The sequence below is a fragment of the Sylvia atricapilla genome, chromosome 27, assembly GCF_009819655.1.
Source record: "Sylvia atricapilla isolate bSylAtr1 chromosome 27, bSylAtr1.pri, whole genome shotgun sequence".
Taxonomy (NCBI): domain Eukaryota; kingdom Metazoa; phylum Chordata; class Aves; order Passeriformes; family Sylviidae; genus Sylvia; species Sylvia atricapilla.
In genome coordinates, this window is record NC_089166.1 from 3,464,342 (window position 1) to 3,486,091 (window position 21,750).

Sequence of the window (21,750 nt, forward strand, 5' to 3'; positions counted from 1 at the left end):
GAAGTTTGTACTCAACGTTTACAAGGGTTCAAAAAGGGGGTACAAAAAGGTCAAAGCCACACTCATCTCTCCTCCTGAAGAGGCTGGTAAACCACTACCCCCACCATCCCCCCCCACCAACCCCACTTTCAGCTGCCAGAAATACTTCAAACAGTTGAGGCCCAGACCTCAGGAATCCATCCTGACTCTGCTCAGCTCCGTGTGCTGGAGGAGCCTATCCAAAGGGCAAACCTCACTGGAGGCAACAGCAGCTGGAGACTAATACAGCATGGATCAGGGCTCTGGATCTGGGCTGCTCCCCATATGGAGAATGCCCACAATTGGTCCATGGAGACTCCTACAGCCATGAAGTGACCTGAGGAGCAGCTCCCTGCCTGCCCTGAGCCTCCAGGAGCTGAGGCTGGGCAAGCAGGGATGGGGAAGGACCAGCAGGTGCCAGCCAGGGCTCGGGTCAGCCCCCATGCCAGGGCAGCAGGTTCACATGGGATAGTTGAGAACGACATCTTGCTTGGCCAGTTCCAGCAACATGGGGTCGTCAAAGAACTTGCTGATGCTCACGTCCTCACTCAGGCCCTGCAGGGTAACACAAACCCAGGGTTATTCCCCATACAGCCACTGCTCGGAGAACTCACGGGAGAGACTTTGTGTCCCACACAGACATAAATTTTCAGGCTCCAAAAAAGGCATGAGGTGCTTCTCTGCAGCTTGAAGGCATCTAACACCCCTCAGGAACCTGCAAACGTGGTTTCTGCTGCTGAGCATATCTACCAGCTCACTGCCCTCCACAGGGGAGCTTGATTCCCTCTGCAGCCCCTCCAGCCCCTCAGTCCAGCTCACTAAACCAGCACAGAAACCAGTCCCTCCTGTTTCTGCTAGACAGGGGGGCTACACCAGGCCACTGAGGGATCAGAGGGACTGGGGACGGAGCCGGGGCTCAGCAGAGACCACAGGATCCTGTTTTGGGCTGGAGCCACTGATGGGACTGACAGGCTCTGACAGGCAGCACGGGGGAGGTCCTGGGGCACAAAGGACATCAGAGCCCTCTGGGAAGACAGAGGGGATGTGGCACACCCAACAGCTCAGCTGCTGGGACAGAGGAACACTACAGGGATTGGTCCCAGACATACCTTCCTACGCCTGGTCTTGATCATGAACTCCCTGGCCAGGTGTGGGGCTGGCTGCGGCTCCAGCGGCCGGATGACGATGCTCTTGTCCAAGGGGTCACCAGGCACAATCTGAAACACAGGGCCAGGATGTGAGCATGATGCTGGGGCTGCTTCAACCTCCTGGAGACCCCAACTGCAAAAGGAAACATCCCTGAGTCCCACAGACACCCCAACACCCTGTCTGCTGTTCTGGCACACAAACTCGTGTCACTGCTGGTGATCATGCCTGTGAGAAGTCAATTGAGTGATGAAAACTCAAGCCAAAGCGTGTCCCAAGGACATGTCCCTTCCTCAGGGAGTACTGCAAGACCCCTAAACACCTCGTAATAGAACAACCCATGCAAGTCCTGGTCAGCACAACCGTCTCTACAAAACAGACAGACTTATTATTTCAGAGCTGAGCCTTGGGCTTTGAAAAATCAACCTTTAGGCCAGGGCTCAGACTGCAGCTGCTGCTCTCATGGAGCTGCACCCCAAACCACTGTGCACCACACAGCTGTGGCTGCCACAGGACCTGATCTGCCCCAGACACAGAAGCGGCCAGAGAACATTATTTTGTCCCAAACTTTGTTTCCTACAGGTTTAAAATACCACCTCTGAGAGGCAAAGCTGAAGTGTGGCACAGGTCAAACTTCCTGTGGCAGATCAGTGAGTCCAAGCCCCACTCCAAGACTTCTGTTGTCCAGGCTGCAGAGCATGAAGTGGACCCAAACAGGTTCCCTCCTCCCAAGGGGGATGTCCTCTCTCCAGGCACTGCAGAACCCTGGCACTCAGCCAGCAGCAGCTTTCAGGGCTCCCTCACCAGGGCTAGGAACAAAGCCCGGGCAGACATGGAACATTTGGTGCACAAAGCCTCCCCAAGAACCTCTGAGGATGTTCTCCAGAGCTTTCCTGCTCTGTTGGAGCTGTGGCACTGAGAGCACCTGGTGCCTGATCCTACCTGTCCCACTTCCCATCTTCCCAGGGCATGGACTCACCTGCCAGTGGTGGAAGACAGAGAGAGAGAAGGCTTGTCCCTGTGTGTGGGTCCTCAAGTCTGTCTCAAACCCAAAGGAATCAATGGCTGGGATGAAGGCTTTGATGGTGTAGAGGGGAGAGCCTGGGATCGGAGCATCCTGCGTCACGTGGCCTCTGCAAACGTGACAAAGGATCAGCATTCCTATGTGTCACAGAATCATGGACTGGTCTGGATGAGAAGGGACCTCAAACACCACAGAGTTCCATCCCCTCTACCACGGGCAGGGACACCTTCCACTGTCCCAGGTTGCTCCAAGCCCTGTCCAACCTGGTCTTGGACACTTCCAGGGATGTGGGGCAGCCACAGCTGCTCTGGGCACCCTGTGCCAGGGACTCCCCACCCTCACAGCCAAGAAATTCTTCCCAATATCCCATCTAACCCTGTTCTTTGGCAATGGAAAGCCACTCCTCCTTCTCCTGGCACTTCAGCTCTCTTGGAGCCCCTTTTAGGCATTAGAAGGGGCTCTAATGTTTCCCTGGATCCTTCTCTTCCCTATGCTGAAGCACCCCTCATCTCCCAACCCGTTTTAAAGGAAAGTGGCTCCAGCCCCCTAAGCATCTTCCCGGCCTTATCTGGAGCCACTGGAGGAGGTCCAAGTCCTTCCTGTGCTGGGGCCCCAGGGCTGAGCAGAGTGCTTTGTACATTCTCCTCCCTGACACTCAGGAAGAACCAGGCACAACCCAAAGGCTGCGTGTGATCCTGAACATCCCTCCCCACACTGCTCAGGGCCAGGATCAGTCAGGAAGCTTCCAACTGTCACTTTACACAGACTTCACCCTCTGCACCAGGGCCAGGACTGTGGAATTCTCCAAAAGCCCCAGATCCCAGCACTGCTGCTGTGCAAACCCCCACTGCTGGCAGCAGGAGCAGCTCACCTGCGCCGGGCCAGCACCGTGTACACAGCAGACACGCAGTCGGCAGGAGCCTGAACCTCCACGAAGTAGTAGGGCTCCATCAGGCGAGGGGTGGCCTGTGAGGGGACAGGGGACAGCCACTGAGCCTCCCGCAGCACCAGCACAGCTCAGGTTCTCTGGTCAAACCCAGCGCCTGATGAGATTACAGGGCTCCTGCTGCCCCATGGCTGCCCAAACTAACATCACAAACACTGAAAGGACCTTTTCTCCCTCTGGGCATGAGTCACGCCTCCCTCTCCCCCATCCCACCCTTCCCAGCAAGCCCAGCAGGAGCAAGAGTGAGCAGATGCACAGCAGTTTCCATCCAGGCTGGAACCCAGGCCTGCAGGACTCGTGTGCCAGCCCACAAGGGCACTGCAGACATCGATGGGTGAATGAGTCAGTGTGCACCCACATCCCTGGGGCAGCTCCGGGGGGATCAGCCCAGCACAAGGCAAACCCTCACCATGAGGAAGGCGGAGTAGACGACCCTGCGGGCCGTGGGGATGATCTGCCCTCCACCCCGGTGCAAGGGCTCCTGAGCAATCACCGCGTCCAGGATCTTGAACTTCACATTGCGGATCACTGCCAAGAGAGAAATGACAGCCAGTGACCCCGGGGGACATTCTCTGCCAGCACCAAACACATCCCCAGATGCCTAAATGCCCAGAGCCACCAGCAGTTCTCCTAAATTTAATTCCAGCAGGGAACGCATGACCACGTCATAACCCTGCATATCACAGAATCGTGGAATGATTCGGGTTGGAAGGAGCCTTAAAGCTCATCTAGTCCAACTCCTTGCCATGGGCAGGGACACCTTCCACTAGGCCAGACTGCTCCAAGCCCTGCCCAGCCTGGAACACCTGAATGCTTAGAGATGGAAGAATTTCACTGATCTCATAATCTAAATTTCCCTGCAGGTCCCACTTACATTCATCACAGAGAGGCCCTTCCCTGGTCCCCCACTGGAAGCCCTGCACGATGCTGTCCTTCACTGAGCCCAGCAGAGACTTGTCCACCTAGAGACAGACAGACAGCTTCAGAGACCACACCTCATCACAGCCAGTACCACTCAGTGTTTAAAAGCCAGTTTCCAAAAGAGCAGCAGTGTCCCCCTGTGCCCTCAATGTCCACCCCTCCCTCTCACAGCTCAAGAGCATCAGCACTATGTAATTTCTAACACACTATAAATTAGGAGTCCACGTTCTGGTGACCCTGAAGGCAAGGCCATTAGTTGCAAATTTTGGCAAGTTGAGGACATTGGCCCGAACAGCAACACCTGAAAAATAACAAGTGACCTGGTAACCAGTGTAGGATCATTGTGGGGAAAGGGCAGCAGGTCAGAGCTGTGGCAAACAATGAGCACCCCAAAGGCACCAGGGCCTTGCTGAAAGTTCTGGGAGGAATGAGCACCTCCTGGCACCACAGGACAAAGGTCTCACTGAAGAGTGGCCCCCACTCCTCACCTCTGAGGGCAGTGTGTCATCTACCAGGATGTTTGGGCCAGTGGCATCTGGCCCAAAGGCCCAGATGGAACGGGCAGCCAGCAAATCCCAGTCATATTTGGTCTGGAAAAATTCACCCAGCTTCTTTCTGAGAGAGAAAAGGAAGAAGCTTTAGGAAACAAGAATCTGGTCTGCACTCATGATGTTTTTACAACTCTGTTCTTTTCAGGCACAAAAGTGTCAGCCAGAGATGCTCACAGACTGGCTGTCAGGAAAACCAAACCAGGATCCCTGCCTAAAGGCTGCTGCCTGATACTGTGCACCCACCCTGCAGACCCCAGCACTCCCTTTTTCCCCAGTTATTTACTTCCAGCTGGATTCCCGCTCTCCCGGTTCGCTCATACCTGTTCCATGTTATCTGCACCACTTCATTCTCAATGTCCTCTGCCAGTCCCTTCTCCAGGGGCTCAGCAATCATTGTGATCTTGTTCCTGAGGAGAGACAGTCACCATCAGCCACAGTGATGGAAATGGGGGTAACTGGGAAGAGCATAGGGACTGGCAGCCCTGCACTGCAAAAAAAGACATGGAGGGGCTGGGATGTGTCCAGGGAAGGGAAAGGAGCTGGGGAAGGGTCTGGAGCACCAGGAGCAGCTGAGGGTCTGAGCAGCACCTTTCCCTCAGCCTGGAGAAAAGGAGGCTCGGGGGGACCTTCTGAGTCCCCACAACTCCCAGACAGGAGGGGGCAGCCAGAGGTGGGGGTCAGACTCTGCTCCCAGGGAACAAAGGACAGGATGAGTAGGAGCAGCCTCAAGTTGAGCCAGAGGAGGTGTAGGTGAGATATTAGTGAAAATTTCTACACAGAAAAGCTTGTAAAGGCCTGGCACAGCTGCCCAGGGAAGTGGTGGAGTCATCATCCCTGGAACTGTTCAAAAAACACATGGATGTGGCACTTGTAGACATGGTTTCATGGTGAAGATGATGGTGGTGCTGGGTTGACACTTCATTTAGTGTCTTCCTCAACCTTAATACCTCCACGATTCTGTGATTCCCTGACTGCACTCAGCTTGGATGCAGCTAGGCTGACAAAGCCACCTGCATCCACTGCTGTTCCTGTGTCCTTGTCAACAGTCCAAGTGCTCAGCTACTGCTCCCTGGAGCCCGCTCACCCCCAGGAGACCACTGAGGGACAGTGTAGCTCCAGCCCTCCTGTCTCACATCCAGCCCCTGTCCAAGGCTGCAGGAGGGCGCCCATGGGCCAGGCAAAGTGTCTCTGGGAGCTGTGCCTGCACACCAGATGCTGCCTCAGAGAAATCTCCAAAGCCTGAAACCCACCTGCAGCACAGGCCATTCCATGTGCCCAGAAGGTCAAAGCCTGTCCTAAGACTGGGAACAACTTGGTCTGGTGGAAGCTGTCCCTGCTCACAGGAGGGCTTGGAACTGGATGGTCTTTAAGGTTGCTTTGAACCCAGACCATCCTGTGATTCTGTGAAGACTGGAACTTCTCTGTTCCCAGAAATAAGGCTGCCAAACATGGCAAGATTGTCTCAGAATAAAGGAAGGCAAGCACCAGAAACTACAGGGGAACACAGGAGAGCCAACTTCTGCAAATTCAGGTATGGGAGCATCCTGTGCACACAGATCTCCCCCATATTCCCTCCCAGGCCTTCCTCTTCCAGTCACATGTACTGGGAGGTGCTGGAGGAGAGAGATGAGAGCAGCTGCAAGGCTCCAGGGCATCACCAGGAAGACCAAATCCAAGATTACACAAGGATAAGAGAAGACATAGCTCTTGCTCATGAATTATTGGTGGAGTTACTGCAGGCAGCACTGGGTTCTTTGGCACCTGCTCCAGGATCCCAGAACACCTCTCAGAACTGCTGAGAAGGTGTGACACTTAGGAAAAAAGGAGGATGTGGATCTGTCTTTATTCCCTCCATTCTCAGAGCTCCTACACAGCACAGGAACATCCCTGGGACTGTGGTGTGTTCCTGAGGAGTTCAGGTCAATGGGACATTGCTCACTCAAGCACGTGCCACTTGGTGGACAACAGCCAGAGGGAACAGCCCCCTTGGAGGGGATGGACCCTCCCTCTGCTCCCTCCCATGCCCAGCTCCCCCAGAGCCCTTACTTCTTGTTGGGTGTCTCAGCAAAGCACTTCAGGGATGATGTTTCCACCACTGTCTCACAGAATGTCACCACTGGATCAGCCACCTAAAGGAACAAAAGGTTTATAAGGTTTCCAGTACTTTTTTGTTTGTAAAAAAACTGTTTGAAACCTCTGAACACCTGCAAGGAAAAACCAGTTCAGCTGGCAGTGTTTTATTCAGAGTCATGTATGAAGCACTGAGGCTTTCAAATGAGACAGGAAAATTTAGATTTCCTATTTCAAGTATAAAAAATTCTGCTCAATTTATTTATTTGATGCTAGTCAGGCAATGGCTGAAGCACAGGGAAAGGCTGGAATATGGAAAACCCTTCTCCAAGCCAATGTGCAGCCTCTCAGCCCCATTGTTGTGTCAGGCTGTAAGAGGCCCTTTTACACCCTAACAGTTTTTTTCTTTCTACTTTTACAGGAATGTGACAAAATGCATTCTGTATGTTCAGAAAGGTTCTTTTTTTTTTTATCCTTCTGACAGAGTGGACCAAAACCTGTCCAAGGTTTCAAGTGGGGAAAAATCTCTCTCATTCCCTCACCTTGATGTCAATCTCGGAATACATCTTCCGCAGATCGTGCATCACACAGTCCAGGTACAGCTCTCCTGTTCCCAGGATCACATGCTCCCCAGACTCTTCCACCTAGAAGAGAGGAGAGAGATTCAGCTGGCAGACCCCTGCTCACAGCTCCTGCCTTCCAGGCTCCTCCTCAAGCCTGAGAAGGATCAGCCTTCAATACACTTGTTAGAGTCAGAACACCCCAAGGAAAGCTCCCACAGCCTTTTCCAGGAGGAAGTGCTGCTGGGCTCTGCAGAAAGCTGCTTCCCTGGCACAGCAGGGTGTGTGTTTTTCTGCTGGATTTACACTTTTCTGCTATTTCTACATAATTTATGAGATCAACTAAAACAGCATGAAAAGATCCACAACAAACATAACAACCTGTGGTAAAAAACCTGATTATTCTGAAGATCAGCCCAGAGGCTGCCCCCAGGACTGGCTGGAAACAGCCACATACACATAGAATCACAGAACAATTAAGGCTGGAAGGGACCTCTGGAAATCATCTAATCCAACTGCCCCCAGCAGTACCTTAGTTGTAAGTGAGGGGTAGCTCTTGTTGACTTTGCGGAGACCATCCAGCATTTTGGGGAGCTCTGAGGGGTTGACTGGCTCCACAGCTATTTTGATAACAGATGTGGTGTTGAACTTCAAGGGACGGAAGATCTGAGCCTGGAACCAGAGAGAACAAAGTGCTGAAATTGCATCCCTACATGTCCTCAGGGTGAGACACAGCATGTGAAACTCTTTCCCTCAGTGGCTCTTGTGCCCTGGCACCATGTCAGAGAGGGATTCTTTAGCCTCACCATGGGAGCAGACAGGGATTCTTTAACCCCACCAGGGGAGCTTTTGGGCTGTACCCCGTCACCTTTCCTCCCTGGAAGACTGAGCAATGCCAGCCATGGTACCTCCTCATTGCCCCGAGGCTCCGTCACAGTCGCCGTCTTCACTATGGGCTGGTCCACGCCCTCGATCAGCACCCAGTTGCCAGCAGGAACCCTGTTCACCTCAATGTGATACCTGAAGGGCAGGACAGCACCACTGCAGCCTCAGACCTTCCAGCATCTTCCTCCTCCCTCTCTCTGGCAGCTCTCCCTCCCTCCCAGCCCCACCTGACTCCAAGTGACTCCTCTCCCAATGAGCACAATGCCAGAGCTTTCTGTACCTTGCAACTGAGATCCAGAGGCGTCCAACAGTGCAGATCTGGGAATCCTCCTCATCTTCCAGGGTGTAGTTCTCCCCAAGGACCTTGACAGGCTGCCCAGCGTGGATGGTGCCACTGAGCACTCTGCCAAAGGCGTGGAACTGGACACCGTCATCAGTGCTGTACATTTTGGTTGTGTGACACATCAAGGGACCCTTCCCGTGACACAGAGAGACAGAAATGAGCTTCTTTCAAAACACAAGTCAAGAAATAGACACAGACCTGGCAGGACTGGACTCTGATGATCCTTGTGGATCCCTGCAAGCCCAGAATATTCAATGATTTGTGGATAAAAGGGACTAGTTGGCTGGAATTTAGAAATAATTGTTTTGATTTGCCAAGTCCTCCAGTTCCTGCTACTGGAAGCCTTACATCTCCTTGCCCTCTATGGAAAGTCCTGGAATGACCGTGGTGGACTGATCTGGAGCTCCTGTTTTTACTCTTGTAGAGCAGCAAATAGTGGCTGGGACAAAGCCATGAAGAAAATGTCACCTGCTGGCCTGCAAACCTGCCCAGGGCAGAGCACCTGAGCCCCTCAAGATCACAGCTTCCAGTGCCACAAGGTCACTCCACACTGGTGACGTGACAGTCACCACTGTGCAGTTTTATGTGGATAATCACAACTCATTAAAAAAAGAGATTAATTTTCTCTGCAGACATCAAAGCAAAAGTCACAGGCAAATTTCTCACTCAGCTGCCGGCGTTGGTGGCTCCAGACAACTTCGAATGACAGCTCAGTGCAAGCTGTTGGAGGAGGAAGGGTTTGCAGGGCTGGGAGAGGAAAGGTGCTGACTAACACAGGGTTATTTTTATCAGCACCATGCAGATTTTTAGAGTTTGGAGAGAGAATCAAACTTCAAGGAAAAGGGACAAAAAAACTGCAAAAGGACACAAAACCACCCTGCAGCTCCCTCATGCTCTGGAGTCCTGACCTAGTCCTGTTCTTCTCTGAACACTGTGAAACAATTCCCTCTCTCCAGGGCTGCCCTGGCAGGCAGCTGAAGCTCCTCAGAGTGAAGGGATTTGTACCAGTGCCGGATGAGAGGTTTTAGAGTGCTGCAAGTCAAATCTGTGCAGATAGCTGGCTAGGAGGCAGCTGCCCTAGCAGGGCAGGGGGAGCAGAGCCTGCTGGCCTTGGTTATGCACGCTCAGAGCAAACAAGAGTTTCCTTACATCAGGGTCGCACTCGCTCATGGCCTCCCCCAGGTCGGAGTCGACGCCGCCGGTGTACGTGTGCTCAATTTTGGTCTTGGCCCCCACTTTCGGGGAGGGGATGTGCTGCACACACATGTCCACAAAGCCTGGAACAGGAACACTTGGTGAAGACAGAGTTAACCAGTGCAGAGGAAAGAAATGGGACTCCATAAACACAAGGCACAGCCACAGTGACTGCAGCACCCGCAGCAGCAGCAGAGAGGTGAGTGTCTCAGGCTGTCCTGTGGGCAGGTGAGGTCGTAGTTTAGATTTGGGAAATTGAGCAGGATCTGTGCAAGTTAGCACTCCCTGGCCAAAATATAACCCTCAACTCTTGGTGTGAGGTACTGGGGATATAAGGAGGATTGTGGAAGGGAACACAAACAGCTTGTACCTGTGAACTCCCCAAAGAACTTCTTGCAGACAAGCCGCAGCAGGGGCCGGATGTTCAGTTTTAATTCCTCTTTGGTCAGGTGAATGCCAAGTTCATCCAGAGTCCTGGGCAGCGTCGTGTCCACATCCCCCACCACCTGCAAGACAAGTCCCACTCTCAGGTTCACTGTGGGGTCCCAGTCAGTAACTCCTCAGTGCAGCATCACACACCAGCCGCCACCCACAGGGCTCTCAACCCACACTGGTTTAGAGCTCACATGAGAGCCAGATAGGTCAAATCATAGAATTGTGGAATTGTTAAGGCTGGAAAAGGTCTCTAAGATCACTGAGTCCAACCATTCCCCCAGCACTGCCAAGGCCACCACTCAATCATGTTAGTCTCCAAGTTAGCCATATTTACATGGCTTAAATTCTTAATGGCCACATTAAATTCTTCCAAGCACGGCGACTCCACCACTGCCATGGGCAGCTGTGCCAGGGCTGAACAACCCTTTGGGGGAAGAAATTTTCCCTAATCTCCAATCTAAACCTCCCCCTGCACAACCTGACACCTTTTCCCTTGTCCCATCCTTGCTGCATGGGAGCAGAGCCCAACCCCCCACAGCTGCCCCCTCCTGTGAGAGAGTTGTAGAAAGCAAGAAGGTCCCCCCAAGCCTCCTTTTCTCCAGGCTGAGACTCCCAACTCCTCCTCATCCAACTTGTGCTCCGTGTCTTTGCCCCAGGTTCAAGCACTGTCACTCAACTGCTATCAGGGCACACAAGGAAGAGCAAGGACTGTTCTACTCGCTGCAAATATGACACTGCATTTGCAAGAAATAATGATTACTCTGCATCTCCAAGTCCACCCTGTGCAGATTCCACTACAGAATGGGACAGGACCAGACCCACCAGCTACCACCCGGTGCCCAGCCCCAGCTGCTCCTGCCTGGAGCTGTTGGAGGAAGAATGACCCATCACAGACCTGAGCCAAGATCTTGTACAGGGGCTCCAGAATGAACTCCACGAAGCTGCGCTGGGAACTGCTTGTCGGGGCCTTTTTGGTGAACTTGCGGCTGTTGGAGACCAGGGAGGTGAGGAGCAAGAACTGCAGCCTGTCAGCACCCCTACAGAGCCTCTGCTCCTCCCAGCTTCTCCTCTTTTCCCTCCCACTACCTTGGAAAGCTGTCAGTGACACATGGGCCAGGCTTACTCCAAATGAAGGCCAGAGGAGCCTCTCTGCTTGTGGGATTCAGGAGCACCACGGGGATTCACGTTAGGCAGGAGGCCTGACTCAACCCTTCCCAGATACTATTCCACCACAGGATCATAGGATCAGGAGTAACCTTGGGTGGTCATCTAGTCCACATTTTACAGGGAAAGGAGGGATAAACTCAGGAATAAATCAACATTAAAACATTTAAACAGGGTTCTTACGTCTTTGGATTGAAATAGATGTCGCCCCAAAGCCGCTTCGCAAACTCTTGGTAATTGATGTCTCCTAAAGGAAAAAGCAAATGAAAGTCTCTCAGATGTCACTGCTTTTCTCTTAGGTTAGAAACCTTTATTTTTTGGCTTTTAAAACAAGCCTGAGGATTCAATTTAATGAACTGATGCTGATGAGTGAATGCCTCGTCCCAATTCTGAGTGAAAGATTAGGCACTGTCCTGGGGAGACCAGGCAGAGACGAGCAGAAAGAGGCCACTGGGGATGTCCCCAGCAGCCCAGGGACACTGCAGTTCACAGACTGGCTTCCCAGGAACACTCCAGCTCTCTGCTACCCATGGGGTCAGAGCTGAGGAGTGCTGCAGGAGCCACATCTGCTGCACTTCCAAACGGGAACAGTGTGACTGCTGCTGCAGTGCCAAGGTGCTGGAATGGCCTCCATTCCTGGATCCTCCAGGCTCAGCACCAGCGTTTTCTGCCCTGCTGAACATCTCCAGGTTCCTTTCTCCTTCCCAGGGAGCACACAGCCAAACACCCAGTGCTGAAGGTCCAGTGCAGTGTCAGCTGTCATGGTGAACTTACAAATACCAGGACAGGGTGAGAACCTACAGCAGGTTCCAAACAGGCCTTTGCTGTGGGCAGATGTGTGAGCACAAGGAATTTCCTGGTGGCTGCAGTCTGGACACTAATGCTGCTCTAACTCCTGTTAGCTGACATGTGGTGGCTGCACATACAATTCCTGGTGACCAGAATCCACTATTCCCAACTCCGAGCACCCATTCAGCTCCTGCCTTCCCCACCTGGCTGGCATCTCCTGCCAACTGTGCTGTCCTCGGGCCCCCAAAGGAGGGGTGTCACCCCAGCGGGCTCTGAGTTAATGCTGTGACACTCAGGGAGCTCATTTATTGCTCCAAACTCTCAGGACACGTGACAGTCCTGACACCATCAGTCCCTGACCTCTACAACCTCATCCCCCCTCAGGCCAAGTTCTCTGCAAGAGCTGCCCCAGCTGCTTTACAACCTCCTTCTTCCCCTGCTCTCAGCTCCTACAGATCCCCAAATTCCCCAGTGGGGGACTTCAAAAACCTGGGCTGTGCAGCTGCTAATGCCAGCACAGAGCCCGCTGCTACACACAGCAGATTGCCTTGAGTGGGCACCTGGGGAGCAGAAAATTAAATCCAAGCCAGAAAAAGACAGTTTCTTAAAAAAGAAAGAGGGCAAGAGTGCAAAACCTTGTGGGCGAAGCTTGTGCCCAGCTGCAGCTGAGTTTTGGACTTTTGGGAAAAGGCAGGAAGAGCTTAACTGCTTCGCTCCTGAGCTGCTGACAAGGAGGCAAAGCACAACACACACACACACACCTGCCTTCAACTGCTAGTTATTCTGCTTTGGGAACAAAAAAAATCTTGGCTTCTGATTCAAGAAAAATTTATCAAGAGAAAATATCTTGCTAAAACTGTGTTTCTGCTTTTTAACCCCTGAGGCTCAGCTCTGCAGCGCCACTCAACTCTCAGCAATTCCAGAACACAAACACTGGCCATGTGCAGGGGAAGCTGAATGGCTTATAAAACCTTCACAAGAAAGGTTGGGAAATGAGATGTTGAAGTGCACCAGGTTTCTGGCTAATCCTTACCATATGTGTCTGCATAGATCTTTGCAAAAGACCCCAGTGTGAAGCAGATGCTGTACTGAGAGCTGGAGAAACACACGTTCCCCAGAAGGGGAGACAGCACGAGGTTCTCGTCGGTGGAATACATGCTGAGAGGAGAAAAATAAAACCAAATCAATGTTATGAACCAAAGAAGACATTTCAACCCACTTCCCACACCCTACAGCAGTGACAGGCAAGGAGCCTGCATTGCCAAAAAGCATCTTTAAACAGGCTGCAGCTTGCTTGCCATCAGAATCTCAGGGTCAGGAACATTTTCTGCCTATAAACTTCAAAGCATTAATGTGCAAAGATTTAAAGATCCTAGAACTAGAAAGTTACCAGCACAAATGCTTCAGATTTTTTATCTGGGATAATTTTTCTTCCCCTAAAAAAGCAGACGAGTTGGTAAACCAAGTAAGGGAAAAGATAATAGAGGGATATAATTTAATCCAAACAGGTTTAATGAGCTCACGGCCGTGCTAGGCAGGGTGAATTACCCTGCTCCCAGCTGCCTGATGCCAGCACACACTGAACAGAGACAAGCCAGGGAGCTTGTGTGCAAATCCAAACACACTTGAAGGCAGAATGATGTTAAAAAATGCCTGGATGCAAAGAACCCACAGAAATTATACATGGCTACTGAGATATTCCTCCCTTTCCTGAGCAGGGCTGGCAAGGAGATTGGACTGTGTCAGTATCATAATCTTTGTTTAGGAATTGAGAGAGCAAATCTTCTTTTAGTTTTGTGGCAAGTATTTAAGAGCATTGAGACATCTCAACCTCCAGTTTGGGATACAACCTGGATCATTTCAGTCTATTTGAGACATTTGAGAGCACAAATTCCTTGCTCTGGTCATATGTTCATTTTCTCTACTTTCTAATGAAGGAAAAATGAAATGGGGCAGTGGAAAGGAAATCCCCTGGACTCTGCCAGGAACAACCAATCCTGCTTAATTCAATGTATTAGCTGAGATGAACTTCCAGTGGTTTTTCTTGTCCCATTTTCTATGACTCAACACAGCAAGAGACAAACTGATGAGTTTTCAGGCACATGCAGGGCTCACAGAGAGCCATGGGACAGGGACAGCAAGCACTAGCAATGCATCACCCGAAGCACCCTCACCTGATCAGACCATTAACTTCGTCTACGATGTGTCTGAGTTTGTAATAAGCGTCTGTGGGGGGCAGTTTCAGCTCCAGGATGAGTCTGTCGATCTTGTTGATGCACACAGTCACTGCCAGCCTCTCCTGCACCGCGTGCTTGATCAGCCTCTCCGTGTTCAGCATCACCTGCGGGGAGCAGCGAGCTCAGAGCCCCAGGAAAGCCTCCACAAAATGCTATCTGGGGCGTGAGAGGCAACCAGTGACCCTTACTCTGCTGCCAGGCTGCAGAAAAGCCCGAGCTCAGCAACCAGCAATCAGCTAATCCTCCTGAAATTCAGAAATAGGTGCTAACCCAACCAAATTCCTTGAATCCAACCCTGTGGACATCTCTGATATAAATAACCTGCTCGGTTTTAGGTATCATGGGGATGGAGATGCACACAAGTCAGATAATCAGCCTACAGGCCACAGCATCACATCAGCCTGGACACAGCAGCCAGAGGCTTGGCTGCCTGTTCAGATGGAAAACACCCTCGTTTCCCACACCGTCCTCCAAAAGCCCTTCACCCCAGAAAGCTGAACCCATCCCAGGCCTTCAAGCTAAGGCAGGAGCACAGACTCCAGAGGGAGGGATGTAAGCCCCAGGAGAACACGGCACTCACCCCCTCGGCCGCGTCGATGAAGAGCACGACGCCATCCGAGATGCGAAGGCCGGCTGTCACCTCGTCAGAAAAATTCACATGACCTTCAAAACCACACAAAGGTGGGCAGTGAGAAGCAGTGAGCCCTGATGCAGTAGCAGCATACACGGTGGGAAGCCATGGGGCTCTGCAGCTTCCTTTGGTTGCTGGTACCCAGAGAGGCAGCAACGGAGACAGTTCCTCCTCAGACGGGGACCTGGGAGCGGCTGCCAGAGCTCCTCACAGGGATTTAGCCTCAGCTCTAAAGCTATTTTTTGAGAATGCACACAACTTGTTTAACAGGCACTTTTCCTCACATTTGTGACTGTTTTTCTCACAGCTCTGTGTATGTAGCTTGGGAAAAGGAGGAAGATTTCTTCTCAAAGACAACAGATGCCTCTCCCCCCAGCCTCCTCCTGCGCTCTAACCTCCATCATCCTGAGCTGTAGCTCAGCAGATGTGTCCCAAGACCCCGTCCCCTAAAGTTTCTTACAAGTTGATCTGTGACTGTGTTCCCTCCACAGCAGCCTGTCAGAGGCCTGAGGAACTTGCTAAGTCTCACTGTGGGGCAACAGTATTTGAGCAAAGCAGGGTCTCCCTGCATATGGCAATACCCAGGAAAGGAAATTCTACCTGTGCTGCTTGAGTGAAATACCTTTTTAGCCTCACCAGCCCTCAGTTAGGCCAGCTAATCACAAACATGAGCCTGACTTGTCCCTGCCCATGGCAGGGAGTTGGAACTAGATGGACTTTAAGGCCTCTTCACCCTGGGTGATTATGGGTCAGTACTGCTGGAACTGACTTCACAGGAATGAACTCAGCTGAAGGCTCAGGACTAGGCTGAAATCAGCTATAAAAAGTACAAAACAAAGCTAAGTGCTTCCCACAGCAGGATTTTCAGGACTGCACAATCACCTGGAGTGTCAATGATGTTGAAGAGGAAAGACTTTCCTTTGGTGTCTGGGAGAACAATCGTCACTGGGGTGCTCTTGATCCCCACCCCCCTCTGAAACACAGGAAACCAGCATTACAGGTAAAGAAAAAATAAACAGAAGGATTACCACATACAGATGTAGAAGATGATCAAGGAAAAATTAGAAAAAATTGAAGTAAGTAAACACTCATTCTGGAAGAGAATAATAACCTCAGATGACTGAAGTACCCATTCCAGCTCTCCCATCTATACTGGTCAGACTGGTGAGCCACCACTGCACCCTCCACACCTGATTTCACCTGAAGAGGTGCTACAGGCAATACCTGAGAGAGAATGTAGGTGTTTGTTTGTGCTTTCACGCTCTGCTGCCACCAAGTTACACCTCAAAGCACAAGATTTGATTTCACAGAGTATAAAGTAAAACATTGAGAGGAGGAAAAAAAATGCTTTTAAGGATTGTTCTGGTCATGACACAAAACAACATTCCCACTCATGCCCAGACACAGGGAGTCAGAGCTAAGGAAAACAAGGAGAAATGCATTTACTTTGAAACTTTTTTTTCCTCATCTACCACTGCTGCAAACCCCTTCCTCAGTTTTCTCTCAAAGAAATTAATAATTACGCCCAGACTGGGGTGACTCTGCAGCAGACTTAACATCACACAGGATATAAAATCATACATGGAGTTGAGGGAAGGAAGTTGAAACAGGAATCCTCCTGAGGCAAACAAGAGGAGCAGATTGTTTTATTGATAAAGAAAATAACCAAAATGCGGAAGGCACAGAAAGGCGTTAAAATGGACCAAGAAACTGCCTACAGCAACTGTGAGTAAAGCATGAGACAACTGAATACAATCACTGCAAGACCACTCACCTCCTGCTCTGTGAACAATATATCAGTGTAGCAGAGCTGTAAAGGCAAAACAAAAATCAGTCCCACATTTTGGTATCAGATATTCACTTTGAAGCAGGACACAATAAATCTGACACATCACTGAGGTGACAAGTAAGGGACAGAAGCAGAATTAGGACTGAGCTCTGGCTTCCCAATCCTACATTCCAGTCACTGGACCACCCTGTCCTCATGCACAGTCACCCCCCCTCAGGATGTAAAAGCCACCCCATGTTCCCCAGAGCAGGAATTTCCCAGCAGCTCACTCACATCCTGATCGTAGCGCTTCCGAATTTCTGGGTGCGTCTGCTCTATCAGGCAGTCAACAAAACACGTCTGGAAAAGAGCAGAGAAAGGAGGTGCCTCTCTTCAGACAGACAAAAACACAACCCCATCCCTCCAGTGGCAACACAGAGCATGCTGAACAGGTTATTGTAAAACCTACAAATTCAGCCTACAAAAAATTTCACAGGGAAACGTAGTGCCAAAACAAGGGAGTGCTTAAGCTGGAGGAGGGCAGGGCGAGATGGGATATGGGGAAGAAGGTGGTGAGGCCCTGGCACAGGGTGCCCAGAGCAGCTGTGGCTGCCCCTGGATCCCTGGGAGTGTCCAAGTCCAGGTTGGACAGGGTTTGGAGCACCCTGGGACAGTGGGAGGTGCCCCTGCCCACGGCAGGGGTGGCACTGGATGGGCTTTAAGGTCCCTTCCAACCCAATCCATCCTTGGATTCTGTAAATAAGTGCATGAGCAGGAGGAGCAGAAGGTGCTGCTGCAGGAAACCAGGGGCCAGGAGGGCTGGCAAAGCAAGCAGACAGGTCACCATCACCACTCCTGTACCGTGGATATTCACAGTACCTTGCCATGGTGCAGGTGCCCACACAGAGTCACATTCCGGATCAGCTCCGAGTTGTCCATCAGATCTGCCAGGAAACTGCAGGAACAAAACACAAAAGGCTGTTTGAGGCTTCTGCTGTGTCTAAGAAAAGCAGGTGCTGCTTTTCATCTCTACTTTCTATCCAAGGTGCCCCCTGAATCCTCGCCAAACTTTTATTCTGCCAATGCCCTGCGGAGGAAGAATCCCACTGTCCAGATGGGGAGGACAAGAGAGTTGGAGTCCCAGACAGATGGCGGTGGGTGGGAGGATACGGAGCTGGTAAAGCTGCCAGCAATGGAATATTATTGAATATTTTTCTTCTCTTCTAGTCAGTACTGGAGAAAAATCACATCCACGTACTCAGATGATGAAGCACTTCCACTCTAACCATGGCAGGCAGTCAGGTAAATCGTGGTGGTGGATAACAAGCACCCTAAGGAGCTTTGAAAGCAGCCAGGGGTTCCACAGACCATTAATTCTGATTTTCAAGTCTTAAAACAGTGACATTCCAGAGACTCAAGGAATTAAGTCTTTTTCAAATCAGCAGCTGAGCTGGGTAATGATGAGCTGGTCACTTCTGGATGGATGCTGGCCAAAAGATAATTGAGATCCTAAATTACCACCCCTAAAAAATAATGGGAGGCTATAAAACATGCAGACACTGCCAGAGGCCTGCAGAGAATAAGTGCTGTCAAATAATTTCCTTTTTAAACAGATTAAATTTTCACTGATGCAATAGACTTCTTAATGTAAAACGTTTTGATTAAGAGCAAAAAAATACAGCAATCAATACTAACCCCGATTAAAACCTTCCTAATTGGTCTGAAAAAAAAGCTAAATGGGAAATCAATACCAAGCTCGCAGGTTTCTGGCTACGTCCCACAAGGAATTTCTCTTTGCCCATCCTAACCATTTATATCAACAAACAGGAGGAAAATGAATTAATTACAAATGGAATGAGCAGAGCATACAGGAATCAGGGAAGTGGTGGGTAATGCAGAGCTCAGGACAGGGACTGAGCCATAGCTGAGAAAAACCAGCCCCAGCAGCTCTTGGGCTCTACGCCAGCTCTGCTGAACCCCCCAAGCACTGAGCACAGCCCCAGGCAGCTGAGGGACCCCTGAGTGAACACCAGCTCCAGGAACATCCTGTCCCCTCTGGAAAACACAAGGCTGCGGGGTGCCAGGGAACTGCTGCCACACCTGCTTCTGGGACCTACATCTGGAGAGGAACATTTACAACTGGGAAAAGCCATGACAGGCCACGAAGTGGTGAGTGGAGAGATGAGCCCAAGGAGACTCCCACAGCTCCATCTGCTCATCCCAAAGAGAGACAACACACACACACTGCACACTCAGGGACACGGACCCTCCGCCCACCACAATCCACTGCTCCAACATCAGACTTTTACCAGAGAAAGCAAAGGATGGGTTTTATTCCACAGAAAACTTGTTTGAGATATTATATCTCAAATTTTAAATGCATTTGAATTTTTTTCCAGGAGGATTTCTCCCAGCCCTGGTGTCCCAGAAGCTGCTTTGGGACACAACCAATAGACCCACCCAGCACAGCTGCAGTGTCCTGCTGACTGCACAGCACTTGGCACTCACTCAGGAGCACAAAAATTCCCAATGGAAACTGGAACAGATGGGACCTAATCCGAGACTGGGATCAACCCAAAATGTCCCAATATGATTAGTGCTACACACTGACTATGTGGATATTTAACAGGCTGGCCAGAGAACCTGTGGCTGCTTCATCCATGGAAGTCTCCAAGGCCAGCTTGGACCTTGGGGTTTGGAGCAACCTGGGATAGTGGAAGGTGTCCCTGCCCACGGCAGGGATGGGACTGGATGGGTTTTAAGGTCCCTTGCAACCCAAACCATTCTAAGAACATTTCTTAAGGCCGACTCTTGCTATGGAGCTTGATCTCAGCCCCTGAGGTGAGATTCCCCTTGTGTGTCCAACCCTACCCTGTGCTGCTGGCGGGGAGGGAAAACGTCTGTGAAACGGTTTGTCCAACACTTCCTCTTGTTTTGGGCTCAGGACCTGGGAATTGGTGCTCTCAGGTCTGTGCTGGGGTCAGTGAGACACCCTGCCAGAGCTCCTAGATCTGCCTCCCCCAGCCCCACACTCACTCCATCTCGTAGACAGTGACTGGCAGTGTCTGCTCCATCAGGGAGAACTTCTTGGTCTTCACAGGTTTAATAATGGGCTCTGAAACAAGAGAAAGAACAACAAACTGTTCCCAGAGCCCCTGAACCAGCAGGGTCAGGAATGGCCCCCAGGCATGGGGAGTTTTGCTGACAACCCCTCAATTTTCCAGCTAACAGATTCTCTCAGCCGTTTGTCAAAGCTGAAAGGGGGGTGGTCACTGCAGGGCCTCCCAGCCAAACCATTCCAGTGTAAAGGGATCAAAGGAGATCACTCAAATTCATTTACTTTTCCCTTAAATAGTTTTCCTGTCTCTGCTGATTCCTATTCTTCCGAAGGTATGTTTGTTTGGATTTGCAAAAATCCTAAGTGCTCAAATCTGCACACATCAGGCAGAGCTCCTGAGGCTATGAGGGGACTTCAAAGGGGCAGGACAGAAGAGAATATTATTTCCCCTTTCCAAGGATCCACTAAGAGACTTCTCCTCCCTCCACCCCCTCCCCACTCACCAGTGAGTGGCTGTGTGTCCTCCTCCTGCACTATGGTCTCCACCTCAGGCCCATACACCTCCTCTGCTGTGGGGTAGTACTTCTTGTCCTCGTGCAGCACCACCTCCATCCCGGGGTGCTCCTCGTCGTGCTCCCCCATGTCATCGTCATCGTCATCATCCTCCAGCTGCAAACGAGGCTCACCCTCAGCTACTGTGGAGCCCCCGAGGGCTGGACCCCCACAGGCCTGGGGTCACCCCCAGAGAGGGACCCCCAGTGCAGCCCCAGCACCCAGAGGTGCCCTGGGAGCAGCTCCTGGAGGAGCAGCACGGCTCTTCCCATAGCGCCTGGATCAGGAACAGCCCCTAGACTTGCAGGGACACAGGCAGCGACTCACACGCAGCAACCCCAGACAAAAACCACACTCGGGCAACACAACCCCGCCTCACACACACCAGCAGGAGATGGAAAGGGGCTCCCTCGTTCTCCCCGTGGGGCAGCCCCTCTGCTCCCCCCGTGTCCGTGGGCTCTTGCTCTGCCTCCCCCCGCGAGGATCCGGCTCCCTGCGGCAGCCTCAGCTCCATCCTGAGAGGCTCCCGATGGGACACGGACCCTCCATGGGACTGACACCAAAACCAGCCAAACCCAGTCCGAGTCGCAGGAGCTCCCAGTTCTCACTGCGATCCCAGCAAGAACTCTGTCTTTCTCTTTACCCCAGGAACAGATGCTGTAAATTCTTTAAACTCTAGGCCCGCTCCGACCCCGGGATCCAGAGCCCCGCACTGGCGGTCTCACCAGACCCCGCACGCGGCAGGAGCCGCCGCCCCTTCTCCCCTCCACCCCACTCACCTCGTCCAGGTCTTTGGATTCTCGGCCCAGCTCGTCGTCGTCATCGTCCGAGTCCAACTCGGGCCCGATGTAGTTCCCAAACTCGTCGTACAGGTCGGTGTCCATGCTGGGGGGCGGGAAGAGGGTCTGTGAGGGCGCACAGACCGGGGGCCGCTCACCGAACCCCCAGCGCCCGTGGCAGCGAGGTTCCGGCCCTGCCCCAGCCCCAAGCCCCGGCCCTGTCCGAAGCCCCGGCCCCGCTCTCCCTCACCTGCCCCGGCCCCGCTCCCGCCGCTGCTCTCGCCGGCGCCGCCGCTGCCGAAGGCCCCCGGGCTGCCCTCGCCGCCTGTCGCGACAGAGCGTCCCGCTGCCGCCGCCAGCGCCGCGCCCACCGGGGAAGCTCCGGGGCGGGGTTGGGGCCGGTCCCGGAGCGTCCCGAGGGCCGCGGGCCGAGCGGGGCAGCGCGGGGCGGCGGGGCCGCCTCTGTCAGGCGCGGCCGGGGCAGCCCCGGGGGCCTCGCGTGGCCCCGGCGCTCCGCGGCGGGAGCGGGACTGTCGCGATAGAGAGCGGCCCTGGGGCCGAGGTGTTCGTTACCCCGCGGGGCTGTCGCGACAGAGCAGGGGGCCCCGGGGCCGGCGGTGTGTCAGGGTCTGGGGGCTTCGCGATAGGGGAGAGGCTCCCCGTTGCCAACCACGTGCTC

General features: G+C 52.4%; 1 protein-coding gene across 1 annotated transcript; it reads right to left on the bottom strand.

Annotated features, from left to right (window-relative positions):
• Positions 1–21,409, bottom strand: EFTUD2 (elongation factor Tu GTP binding domain containing 2). The gene is made up of 28 exons (XM_066336852.1): positions 21,322–21,409; positions 21,072–21,177; positions 20,244–20,409; positions 19,719–19,797; positions 17,562–17,637; positions 16,977–17,042; positions 16,689–16,724; positions 15,797–15,887; positions 14,864–14,946; positions 14,221–14,387; positions 13,080–13,204; positions 11,441–11,504; positions 10,989–11,079; positions 10,029–10,164; positions 9,614–9,741; positions 8,402–8,595; positions 8,145–8,256; positions 7,768–7,908; positions 7,219–7,320; positions 6,653–6,735; positions 4,927–5,013; positions 4,544–4,670; positions 4,009–4,096; positions 3,544–3,662; positions 3,060–3,154; positions 2,144–2,297; positions 1,128–1,235; positions 1–573 (listed from the first exon to the last, which is right to left on the bottom strand). Exons 2-28 carry the CDS (start codon positions 21,174–21,176, stop codon positions 478–480), a joined length of 2,919 nt encoding a protein of 972 aa, XP_066192949.1. The 5' UTR covers position 21,177; positions 21,322–21,409; the 3' UTR covers positions 1–477.
• Between the last annotated feature and the right edge of the window lie 341 nt (positions 21,410–21,750).

Bases quoted from the DNA above. Each gene is read 5' to 3' on its own strand.
- EFTUD2 (XM_066336852.1), bottom strand. From the start codon at position 21,176: ATGGACACCGACCTGTACGACGAGTTTGGGAACTACATCGGGCCCGAG. The intron at 11,505-13,079 runs GTAAGGATTAGC...TTTTTCCTTTAG, and splicing joins GATCTATGCAGACACATATG to GAGACATCAATTACCAAGAG. The intron at 1,236-2,143 runs GTGAGTCCATGC...CCTGTGTTTCAG, and splicing joins CTGTCTTCCACCACTGGCAG to ATTGTGCCTGGTGACCCCTT.